General features: G+C 32.5%; 1 protein-coding gene across 1 annotated transcript; it reads right to left on the bottom strand.

Annotated features, from left to right (window-relative positions):
* Positions 1–417: 417 nt before the first annotated feature.
* On the bottom strand, positions 418–3,546 carry LOC109160892 (zinc finger protein CONSTANS-LIKE 16-like). The gene is made up of 2 exons (XM_019309152.1): positions 2,418–3,546; positions 418–874 (listed from the first exon to the last, which is right to left on the bottom strand). Exons 1-2 carry the CDS (start codon positions 3,390–3,392, stop codon positions 614–616), a joined length of 1,236 nt encoding a protein of 411 aa, XP_019164697.1. The 5' UTR covers positions 3,393–3,546; the 3' UTR covers positions 418–613.
* Positions 3,547–12,008: the final 8,462 nt, after the last annotated feature.

The raw sequence follows: 12,008 nt of genomic DNA, 5'->3' as shown, positions 1-12,008 counted from the left end.
ACTTTACACGGTTACAATTTCTTAATTTTTAAAACTAGTTTTATACATAAACGTAAATTTATATATTAAAAAAATACTTATAGATCGATTTAGTAATAGCTTAAATTACTACAACTTAAATACCACAAATTTGAGTGTTTTATCTACGAAAGTTCATTGATAAATTAAATACATTGACACATATCATCTTTCTCTTCGATACGAAAATTCCTTATTAACTTAAGATGTTGTAAGCCAATTATTAATCCACGAAAATAAATAATTTTTTTAAAAAAATCGAGAGTGACTAATAAAGAGTGGTAATTATAAAAATGAGAAACATTTTCCTATTAAAATTTACATTTGTCATTGTACAATTGAACATATGTCACAAGTAGTCACAACATGTTTTTCAAAAACAAAACAAAAATAATCTTACAACAAAATGTTACAGTAATTAATTTATTGTTTTTTTTTTTTCAATTTACAAACGCACCATCCAAGATTGAAGAATCTTTGGACCCATCTCAAGTTTAATACTCCGTACCAAAAGTACATGCATGCAATATAGTACATAATCATAATTCTCTCGTAAAATTTTATATTGAGATCGAGAGACATATTATATATATATCTATTTGGTGATCAAAGGGAAATTAGAAAGAGGTGCCACAAAATTTGCCCTCTTCACGAACCTCCCTTTCATTCTAGGTCTCTTCTCAGCATTCAGTTTCCGAACCTCGTACCTTATTTTCTTCGAAAACAACCTCTTTCGCCGCTTCTCTCTGTACCTTGACACTCTTGCCTCTCTCCCTTCATCCATTATAGCTGCATGACCTATGCTCATTGATCCCATTTCTCCGTATGGATTATTATGAATTGTGCCCCATCCGTCCTAAAAATGAATTTGTGACAAAATCGATCAATTTTTTTCTTTCTAAAACGATAAATTAAAACTACAAGTCTATCACATAGGTGTCTCGAGAATGAAATAAAGGGGATGTTTCATAAATAGCTGTTAGCTGTTAGTTGGTAGCTTACTGAGTTAGTTGATTTGAGTAGTTGATAGCATTAGCTGATTGTAGAAAGATGTTTGGTAAATTAGCTGTTACTGATAGCTGATTACATGCAAAATGACTTTCTCAAAAAGTTTATCGAAAAAGTTAATTTGAGCAGCTTTTGGAGCAATAAGTTGTTACAAAAAACTAAATAATCAAACACTTATATTAAATATAATGTTTATCCAAATCAAACAGTCAATAGTGGTCAAATAAGCTAAAATTAACTGATACGCTAACTATGTTACACCAAAATTTGAATATGAAATTATGAAGTCTCAACCAAGAGGGGTGGAGGCATTAACCATGCACCATAAATATTCAATACTACTAATGTCATTTACTACCATACACTTGTAAAAAAAAAAAAATATTATATGAACAAAATACTTAAGTTTTCAAATAAAATTTTATTTTATAAATTTAAAAAGGTTGAAATTCAACATATTTTCTTCGTTATATTTATATGAAATAACAATTTCAGTCCATTAATATAATTGTTAGTTGATGTGAATATTATTGACTCTTTACTTTTTATAAGATGCGCATTTTCTTAGTAAATATAAGGATAAAATTATATTTTATAATTCAAAAGTAATAAATTTGTCACTAACAAATTATTGATGAACCAAAACTGTTAAAATTGTTACATCATGAAAAATGGGACCAAAACCGGCCTCCACCTCGAAAAGAAATTGGAGAACCAATAATGCTATTGTCACCATGAATGGTTGAAGTTAATATTTTGTTTGTTTTTTAATCTATTATTTCGTATAAATGTAAGGACAAAAATGTTATTTTCCCATTTAAAAAATCTTGTATGAAAGATGAAAATTTCAAAATTTTTGAAAAATTTAATATAAAAAAGGGAATACTTTTGTTTTTGTGATTAAATAGGTCCCCCTAGTCATTTTCTTATTTGATACTCCCTATGTTCCATTTTACCTATTTTGTTTACTATTTATTGGTCAAGTTAAGTCATCTATTTCTTCTTTGCTTATTTTTATTAGTGTTTTAAAATTATTTTTAAATGTAATTTTTTTTTTGTATATTAATACTTTTAATGTAGTTTCTAAATATATAAATTTAATATACTAATACTAAACTTAACATAATGAAAAATTAAATTAAAAATAACTTCAGTCAAGCCTCGTTAACTGAACCACATACATAAAATGAGACAGATAAAGTACTAAATTATATCAAGTATTTTATATTCACAATTTTGCTTGAATTAAGTTTTTACTAATTAATGCACCTTTCTCTAATTAATGTGTAGTGAATTTGAAAATTTTCAAATAATTAATAGATATTAAATGCAATAATAAGTATTGATGACACAAAATTAATTATCAACACAGAAAGAAATAATAATGTTACCGTGAAGTCAGGCCAGCAATCGTTGGAATCCAAATCTGGACGTTCACCGTTCGTCCATGGAGATCTTTGGTCAGCCCAAGCTGTGATGACACCTTCATAATCAAGCTTCAATAAGATTTTATTTTTCTCAGTTTTATAATCAAAATCGTCACTTTGCTGAAGAATCGTCGCCAATTCTCCTCCTCTATCGTCGTATTCTCCGTCACACATAGCGACAGGTGAATTATCGTCACAATTGTCGAACTTCAGAGCGACGTTGTGATTAGCTATGGCGGCTTCTTCATCGGTTTCAACCTTCACTTTGTTGAAATTACTAAAAAGCCCTAACTCTTCCATGTTGAAGGACTCATCATCAAGCCCTTTCCCCAGCAAGCTCTCGATTTCGCCGAGCTCAAATTCCGACGGGACGATTCCGGGAGGTTTATTACTGTCATCCTTATTGTGACGAAAGTCTAGAGATGCCGGAATATTCGTCCGGACGTCCGGAATATTCTCCCCGGCCGCCTCGTTCGCCCGGCCGGAAGTGCACATCTCCGCCGCGAAGCCGTCGAAGACGGGGACGCGATAGAGGAGCTGCTCATCGCTCTCGTCGTTGTGCGAATTTTCGTCGCTATAGATTTCGGGCACCAAAAGAAGGGGGTGTTTGGTAAACGACTGATCTGATTTAGGTTTTGCATGTTTCCGGCCCCGCGGTGTTCGTGCCTTACGAGTGAACCCGTGGGGCCAGGACCGGGCTAGGCTTTCCAAACTCGGGAATTCATCGGGGGTCTTGAGGTCAGAACTTTTGAGGCGAACCCTCTCGTGCCTCCGGGCCAAGAGGTTCGCATTGTGCACCGAGTAGTCGCACGATTGGCACAAGAAAGCGTCGTCGGCCGCGCAGTACCACCGCGCCCTCCGCCGTATGCAACTGTCGCAGGCTCTGGCTGTCTTAGCTCCCACTGCGCTCGCCAACTTTCTGTCCGATGAAGAAACCATAGGAGATTTGTTTCTTGTGTACGATAATTGGAAAGTGGAAACAACAAAAGTAAAATTGTTTGTAAAAATTGCTCGAGGCCAAAAAGCTAGCTTATGATAGCTGAAAGGACCTTCAATTATTTAGCACTGTGGATATGCCCCACAAATATGCACTTTTGCACTGAATTTAAAACCCAAATAGCCCACGGTTTCGATCTTTCCGTCATGTCTTTAATTCTATTTTGTAAATTTTAGGAAAAATAAACAAAATAGATTGTAGTTCAATGACATTTCTATAACTCTGAGATCATAGGTTTGAACCTCGGTAGGATAGATGGTGTGTCTCAATAGCTTACAAATTTTCAAATATAATCTTAGTAAATGAAGAAAATTGGGAGGTGTGTCTCAATACTTTACAAGTTTTCAAATCAAATCTTTAAAAAAAAAAAAAAAAAGCCAACCATTGTTTAGCTGTCTATAACTAGGAAAGTTTACAATACTTATAAAATTAATCTCATTTTTTCATTTATTTTTCAGCAACCATCAACCGATCTCATTTTTTTTTTCATTTATTTTTCAGCAACCATCAAAATTGATAGATCAAATCCATACTAATATCAACCTTTCCTGGTCCGACATAGCATAATTAACTCAGTTGAACACAGAGACTAGACATTTGCTCTCATTTGCTTAAGGAGCCCACAGAGATGTAAATTATGGTAATTAACTCAGTTGAACACAGAGGTTAGACATTTGCTTAAGGAGCCCCCTCATTTTGAGAGGTTGCTCCCACACTACTGCCGGTGAGACTCGATCTATGGTCATTCTTTTCCAAACTTCACCCATATAACCAATTGATCAATGAGCTGTCCATGCGGGCAACCTTCCCATATATATATACACACACTTTATGATACTATTGCATAGGGTGTTGAAAAATTTTATATCTCTATATTTGAGAGCATTTAATATATGATGAATTAGGAGTAATTGCCATTAAATGCATTATATTTTTTTTAGTAACATTATTAATTGTGTTGTTGATGGATTGATGATATATTAATTTAGTTTTGGGAAGAAATAGATAATGGAAAAAATAGGTCAATGTACTTTTGGGGCCACTACAGGGCCTACCATGAAATCCTATCTCTTATTTGATTGGGTGTTTGAGATAGTTCATCCTGGTTTCTTGATGCTGATTGGCTGCATTTTTCCATCAGGGGATTTCCGGTGGATCCCTCTTTTTGTTGAGGATAGGAACGAGTGAAGGGTTAATTAGGGGAACTGTCACTCCATCACCATTATTCCATCTGTATTTAATTTTATTAGCTGTTAGCGCATGTATGTAGCCATGTAGGGATGGTGAAAAGGTTGTATCCAACAATTACTTGATAGGCTGTAAATGATAATATAATTAAAATTTATAATTTATATTGGTGACAGAGAAAAACCCGCAACCACTACACGACGGTGTGCACTAGGTGAACTCCACTTTATGATAGATCTTAACGGACAAATTACGAGGAGGTAAATCAGTTTAGATTGTTCATAGCTGATTGACTTAAGAGTTGAGCAGTGATTGCAAGTTTTCCTTGTCAGCCAAATTTTGTTGGTGTCTATGAAATTTTTAATTTGAAATATTTCTAAAATCTAATCATGGCTTCAAAAAATTAATCCAAGTGTGATATTCAATTCACATTTTTGAAAAAAAAAAAAACCAGATTCACTTTCTCCCGGGCTTTGGTAGGAACATTGGAGCATATTTTCTATGATAAAATAGATTACAAATGTATATATTTAAACACTTAAATATAAACGTTCTCGGTAAAATTGAACAAAAAACAATACTTTAAAATTTAGTCAATATTATTGGTGTTTCAAATGATGGAAAATATTTTACTCAACACAAAGTATACACAATACTTTATAACCTTTTTTTAGCTCAAAGAATCAATGTCTCCACCACCGGAGTTTGATCATGTAACCATTCATTTGGAATGGTAACAGATGTGTCATCACACTACATAACAGTTGACAACATTCATTATATTTAAAATTAAAATTTGTAACTTCTATAATTAAGAACTAATCAAAATAGAGTTCATAAGAAGTAACGCAATACTTTATAACACTATAGATGACACAATGTAACAAAAAGACGAGAACAATAGAACACATCTCAATAATGAAAAATCCTATCACTTCACAACTACCGGTATCGTCTACCGTCACAAAATCAACGGATGCCGTCCTCTCCAGCCTAGTGTCAATTCTGCGACCATCTACATTAATTACCGCATGATAGATGTGGCAAAATTTTGGACATGGACTGGTCTCGTGCCGGATCCGGGTCGGGTCTGGGCCTAGGTTAGCACTAATCAGGATCAACCCAGGATAACCTGGGCCGGTCCCGTGCCCTGCCTACCCCAGGTCAGTCCCGGGCTAAACCCAGAATTTTTTATTAAATTAAATTTAAACTATTAATCTCATGATTAACCACGAAAGTTCTTACAACTTAAACTATTTCAACCTTTTTGATATAATAATGCTAATATATATATATATATATATATATATATATATATATATATATATATATATATATATATATATATATATATATATATAGGAAATTGCTCAAATGCGGCCCGTGCGACCGTTTTCGAATACATCAATAGTGTTAACGAAAGACACCAACAGTGTAAGGGAAACACACAATAATGAAGTGTAAAAATACACCATAAAATACACAACACACCCCAAAAAAATACCATATAACTCATACACTTCTAATGTTATATTTCCGAACACTGTGTGGTGCTTTTATTCATGCCTAATGGTGTGTTTTTAGTGATGCGTACCTAATTTGTGTGTTCTTTTGTAATGCATTTCCTAACGTTGATGGTGTATATTCGCTTAACCATTGGTGCAACGGCACTGACCGCACGGGAAGGAGCGGCCGCACCTAAACTTAACTATCTCTCTCTCTCTCTCTCTCTGTATATATATATATATATATATATATATATATATATATATATATATATATATATATATATATATATATATATATATATATATAGAGAGAGAGAGAGAGAGAGAGAGGGAGAGAGAGAGTACTACTGACTCTGTTACAATGTAGTATCATGGTTGAAAAAATCACTAGGCGCTCATCGGGTGCCTAGGCGGCGATTAATCGTGCCTAGGTGCCCGTGTATTTTTTATTTTATTTTTTTATATTTAAAAATATTGTTTAAATTTTTTAAATTTTTAAAGATTTGATAATTATAATACTAAAATATTAAATATTAACCAAAAAACATAGAATTTTGAACAATTTAGGGTTATTTCGTTTAAAGCGACGTCATTTTAAGTGAAATAATCTATTTAAAAAGAAGAAAACAATAGCTAATCGGCCGACTAGGCGACCTAATCGGTGCCCATGCGGCGCTTAGGCGGCCGGCCAGCCGCCTAGACCACCGGCACCGATTATGGTGATACGCTAGGCGGCGGGCCAGCGTCTAGCGCCTAGGCGGAATTTTTGCAACATTGTGTAAGATATGTTCATCACTACTTTCTCAACCGACTGAATCATAAAGAGTCAATACACTAATACTCAATTTTTCAAAGTTAATATTTTTGTTTAAAATAATATTTTAACCATTAATCTCAAAATAAAAAATTAATATGATTTTCTACAAAATTAAAATTTTATAAGATTTTAATAGCATTTGAACTTGTACTATTAAATTTTTTTATAAGACTTGTAATATTATTGAGTTAATTTCATTTTTTGTCCTAGATTTATAAGTGTCAGTCTAGTTTTAGTCCTTTTTTTTTATCAAAACATCCCTTTTTGGTCATAGTATTATTGTGACATGACCAATTTTGATCCTTTATAAAAAAATCGTTGAAATTTCGTTAAATACAAGGACATTTCGCTCTTCAATTATGATTTTTTCAAAAAAAAAAAAAACATAAAAAAAAAAACAAAACAAAACAAAACGGGTCAACGCATTTTGTATTATAAAGATCAAAATGTCCTTCAATTTAACGAAATTTCAACGATTTTGTTGATAGGGGACCAAAATTGGTCATGTCACAATAATACTAGGACCAAAAGTGAATATTTTTATAAAAAATGACTAAAAGTGGATTTTCACCTATAAATCTAAGACCAAAAATAAAATTAACTCTAATATTATTTCATAAATTATAAATATTATAAAGTATATTATAATTTATAAAGTCCATGTTAAATTTTGCTCTGGTCTGTGCCAATTAGGGACCTGGACCTTGCCCGGACTAGGCCCGGACCTAGGCCAGTTTCGAAATGAGCTCTGGGGTATTTCTTTTATAGGACTTGAACTGGTCCTGTATAAGCCGATTTAAGTTTGAGTTAAATCCGACCCAGACTTAAGAAGTTCTAGGTCTGCTTTTTTCCAGACCGATTCAAAACCGATTCGACCTTTGAACCGGTCCGTGATCACATCTACCACATGAGTGCTCGGGATATTCGCGTGGGATTGTCGCCCTTTCACTTCAAACATGACTTAAAGTTTCAAAACGATGAGTTTCTGGTTCCTTCCTTTCCGTTTATGGCCCAACAGATAAAACCCAAAAAATAAAAATGAAATTTGGATATTGTACTCTATTCCATAGAAAACTATCTTTCTCATTGATAGGTATACTATATATTGCTACATTTTAGTTTACCTTTCTTTTCATGTCTGCAGTTGTCATTGAAAAATTTAAAATAAAATTGACATTTTAAGTGAATAATTAAACCCTTAATCTTATAAGATTTATATTCCTATTAAGTTGATGATCAACTTCTAATCTAAATGCTCATTATTTGTCGAATTGCATAAACAACAAGATATATAGTTTCAAATTAGTTATAAAAACTAATTAATGTTTGTTTGGTCAGAGTATAGCACACTGAGTTTTAAGGTAATATTGTATTCTCAATTTATAAACTTGAAATTTTAATTAAATTGGAAGAGACCAATGTTTCATTCACACCCCATTAGTCTTAAAACTTAATTTTTGATATTAGATATATGAATATCATGGTTAAAAAAAAAAAAAAAAAAAAACAAAGAAGGTAGAGAAATTTATATTTTTGATCATTCAATTATACTCGTGATACAGACTTAGCCCCTGATGAATTATATACCTGACAATTGTATTTGTTATGTGCAAAGTAGCAATTTTCATTTGTCAAATTGCATAAACAAGAAGATAGTTTCAAATTAGTTATAAAAACTTAATGTTTGTTTGGTCAGAGTATAGCATACTGAGTTTTAAGGTAGTTGCATTCCTGATGCATAAACTTGAGATTTTAATTAAATTAGAAGAGACCAACATCGTTTCATTCGCATCGCATTAGTCTTAAAACTTAATGTTGGTATTAGATATATGAATATCATGTTTAAAAAAAAAATTTAATTACATTTTTGGTCCTTCAATTATACTTGCAATACAGACTTAATCTATGAGTTAAATACGTGATAGTCTTTAACCTTTAAATTATGTGTCAAGTAACAATTTTACTCCCTAAAGAATCAAATTAGACACTTTATTAAGTGACAAAAATAATCATTTCACACATAATTTAGAGGTAATTCATGGACTCAATTAAGTCTTTATCAGGATATAGCTTCTTTAGCTTTTACTCAGGATCATCTTATGTACTGGGATTCTATCCCCCTGACGCTATTATAGCTTTGATTCATTAATACAATGGGCAGATTAGTTTTCAAAAAAAAAATTAAGTCTTTATCACGGATATAGCTGAATGACTAGCCTGACATCGCTGGCATTGCACAGTATAATATAAGGCTATCCTTACCCCTGCAAATATGACATTGGCAAAGTGAAGTGGAAGATGACATGGAAAATATGATATTAGTTTTCTTTTGTTTTAATGCCAACTGGCTTGCAAATTTGCTTAAATAGCAAATTTGCAAGCCAGTCTTTTGGCAGCTTTTGCTCCGAACAATTGACTTTTTATTTTTTGTTTAATTTTTAATTTTGTTTATTATTATATTTATAATATAATATGAATGTGGGACCCATTTTTTAGAGTGAGATGAATTTGTAGGGATGTAGTGTGAATAGTAGATGATTTGCAAATGGAATGATGTGGAAGTGGGACCCATTTTTTAGAGTGGGAGATGTTTGCAGGGATAAGGACAGCCTAACAACGTCAATGTGAATGTTAGAGTCAATTTCAGGAATAGATAATATCCTTTAGGGTATGATGAAATGAAGAATTGACAGATGTGGATAGCTCACCCCAATTTTTCTAAATCTACTTTTATTGCGCAAGAAAATCTTAGCAATTGGCACAGATTATTCTTTTACAAATTTATCTTATCAAAACAAACACAGAGGTCGCTGTCTTGAAAATCACTGTTTTGTTATCATGTTCGATTTCTTATCTGTTTGATAAGGGAATTTATGGATTTAGGATAAATATCGGATTTAATTATATATTTTAAAATACTTTTTTTTTTTTTCTTTTTTAAAGTTTCTTGAAAGGAAAATATCAGAAGTAGTAAAGATGCAATTTCCTAATAAGTTATACTCTGAAACCTTGTGCCGCTATTTACCATGACTATGTTTATGTGTAAAATTTGGCATTGGAGATCAATCTCTATGTTACACAACTTTTCAACAATTTAAGTTATTTCTTTTTTATGTATTTTGGGCGGAGGCCGATAATGTGTCAAGTCCAGCAATTAATGACTAGGACATTGTTGGTCGGGGGCAGTGAAGGAGTAAGTCCAACACCTTGCCTCTCAGTAATTATGAACATATTCTGTAATTGTAAATATATAGTTCAATAATTATGAATATGAAGTTAAAAAATTATGAATATATAGCTTTACAATTATGAACATATAGTTCAGTAATTATGAACATAAAGTTCAATAAAATTGAATATGAAATTCAAAAATTATGAATATATAGTTTTATAATTATGAACATATAGTTCAATAATTATGAACATGTTAGGTGGACACGATTTCACAGCATTACGATTTACTAAAGGCTGTGAAGTTTATTTGGACCCATCAGAGCTCATGGGCTGTGAAATTTATTTGGACTATTCATTATGGACTATTTACTAGGTAGGATGTCTAATCTTAGTCCAAACTTGATGGATTGGCCTGATAAAATTAAAAAAAAAAAAAAAATTAGAGTTTGGCCCAACATATTTTACCCCCATAAAAGAATCAGCCTGGATAAGTCCAAAATAGATAAATTCGGTGGTCTAAACGGGTCAGCCTGATAGCTCGAATCACTTAAAGTTTTTTTTTTTTTTTTAAAAATTTTATTATAGAAGTGATATATAATTATATTGATATTTATATAAAGTTACAATTAATCGGTATTAAGTAATACTTGTAATAAATATAATATTTTTTGTGAATGATTTAAATAAATTTATAGTTATACAAAAAAGTTCAACAAATACTTTTAGCATAATTGGTATTGTTAGGTTAGATTAAATGAGAGGTTAAGAGTTCAATTATTACAATTAAGAATACTTTTAAATTCTAATACTTTTTTTTAAGGCATTTTAAATTCTAATACAAATTACATTTAAATTTAAACAACCAACATGTGGGTTATACAGGTTGACACGTGAGTTATACGGTCTATCGGGTACTGCTTAGGCCATTTGAGCTTCAGTTTCGTCTGGTGTTTGCTCATAATCCTGTGACTGTGAGGTATTGAACACATAAGTGTCTGCATGTTCTCAAATTTATTGAAGTCCCGGGGAATGCGTTGCATGCCATCAGTAGATACTGCAAGGTACATGAGATAAAAGAGGTGATAGAGTTCTTTCGGCAGTGATTTGAGCTTGAGGGATTCAATATCCACCCCCTTAAGAGCAGGAAAGGATTTTGGAATGGTTGCCAAGTGCTCATCATTTGGTATCTCTTCAGAGCAAAAACATAAGAAAGAATCAACATGTTTACTACTAGCTAATTTCTTTTCTAATTTTAGGAAGTCCAGAACAGAGGATTTGATGCATATGCGACGACGATCAGTTTTGTTTACCTCTGCAAGCTTCTCACTTGATTCACTTCCATCCATTTCGTGAACACGGTTCTTATTGGCAGCTTCAATTTTGCAAAGCTGATGCAACTTGGGACTAATGCGACATGTTTTGATTTGGCCATCAGCTCTTCTTTTCATCACCTTTAGAAGATTCGTGTCAACAAGATTATATAAGTATTTCTCACATGTCCACTCCCAGTCTAAAGTGTATCCATCATCCTCTACCACAAACATCCCTTCAGCTATCCACAACCAAATCAGTTTCCAGGTAGTAATCTCATGCCCTTCAGGAAAAGCAACAAGGTATAGGAAGTAATTCTTCAACTCCAAATCCATTTCATAAAAAATGAATTGTTCGAGTAGATTATTGTAATTTCCATCCAAGTGACCAAAAATTGCACAAGGGTCTTCTGCTATTTCTTTTCGAGTTACTAAGTTTGTCTTCCCAATCCACAAATACTAGAGTTGTTTGAAAACAACATCACTGTTTCGATCCCAATGTTCCCCCTTGCAACAATTTTCTTCCAACTTCAGCACCTCAAGCTTGTCCAGTGATGCCAA

Source organism: Ipomoea nil, unplaced genomic scaffold, assembly GCF_001879475.1.
Source record: "Ipomoea nil cultivar Tokyo-kokei standard unplaced genomic scaffold, Asagao_1.1 scaffold2921, whole genome shotgun sequence".
NCBI lineage: Eukaryota > Viridiplantae > Streptophyta > Magnoliopsida > Solanales > Convolvulaceae > Ipomoea > Ipomoea nil.
Note: the sequence above shows the minus strand (reverse complement) of the source record. Positions and strands in the feature narration are given on the sequence as shown.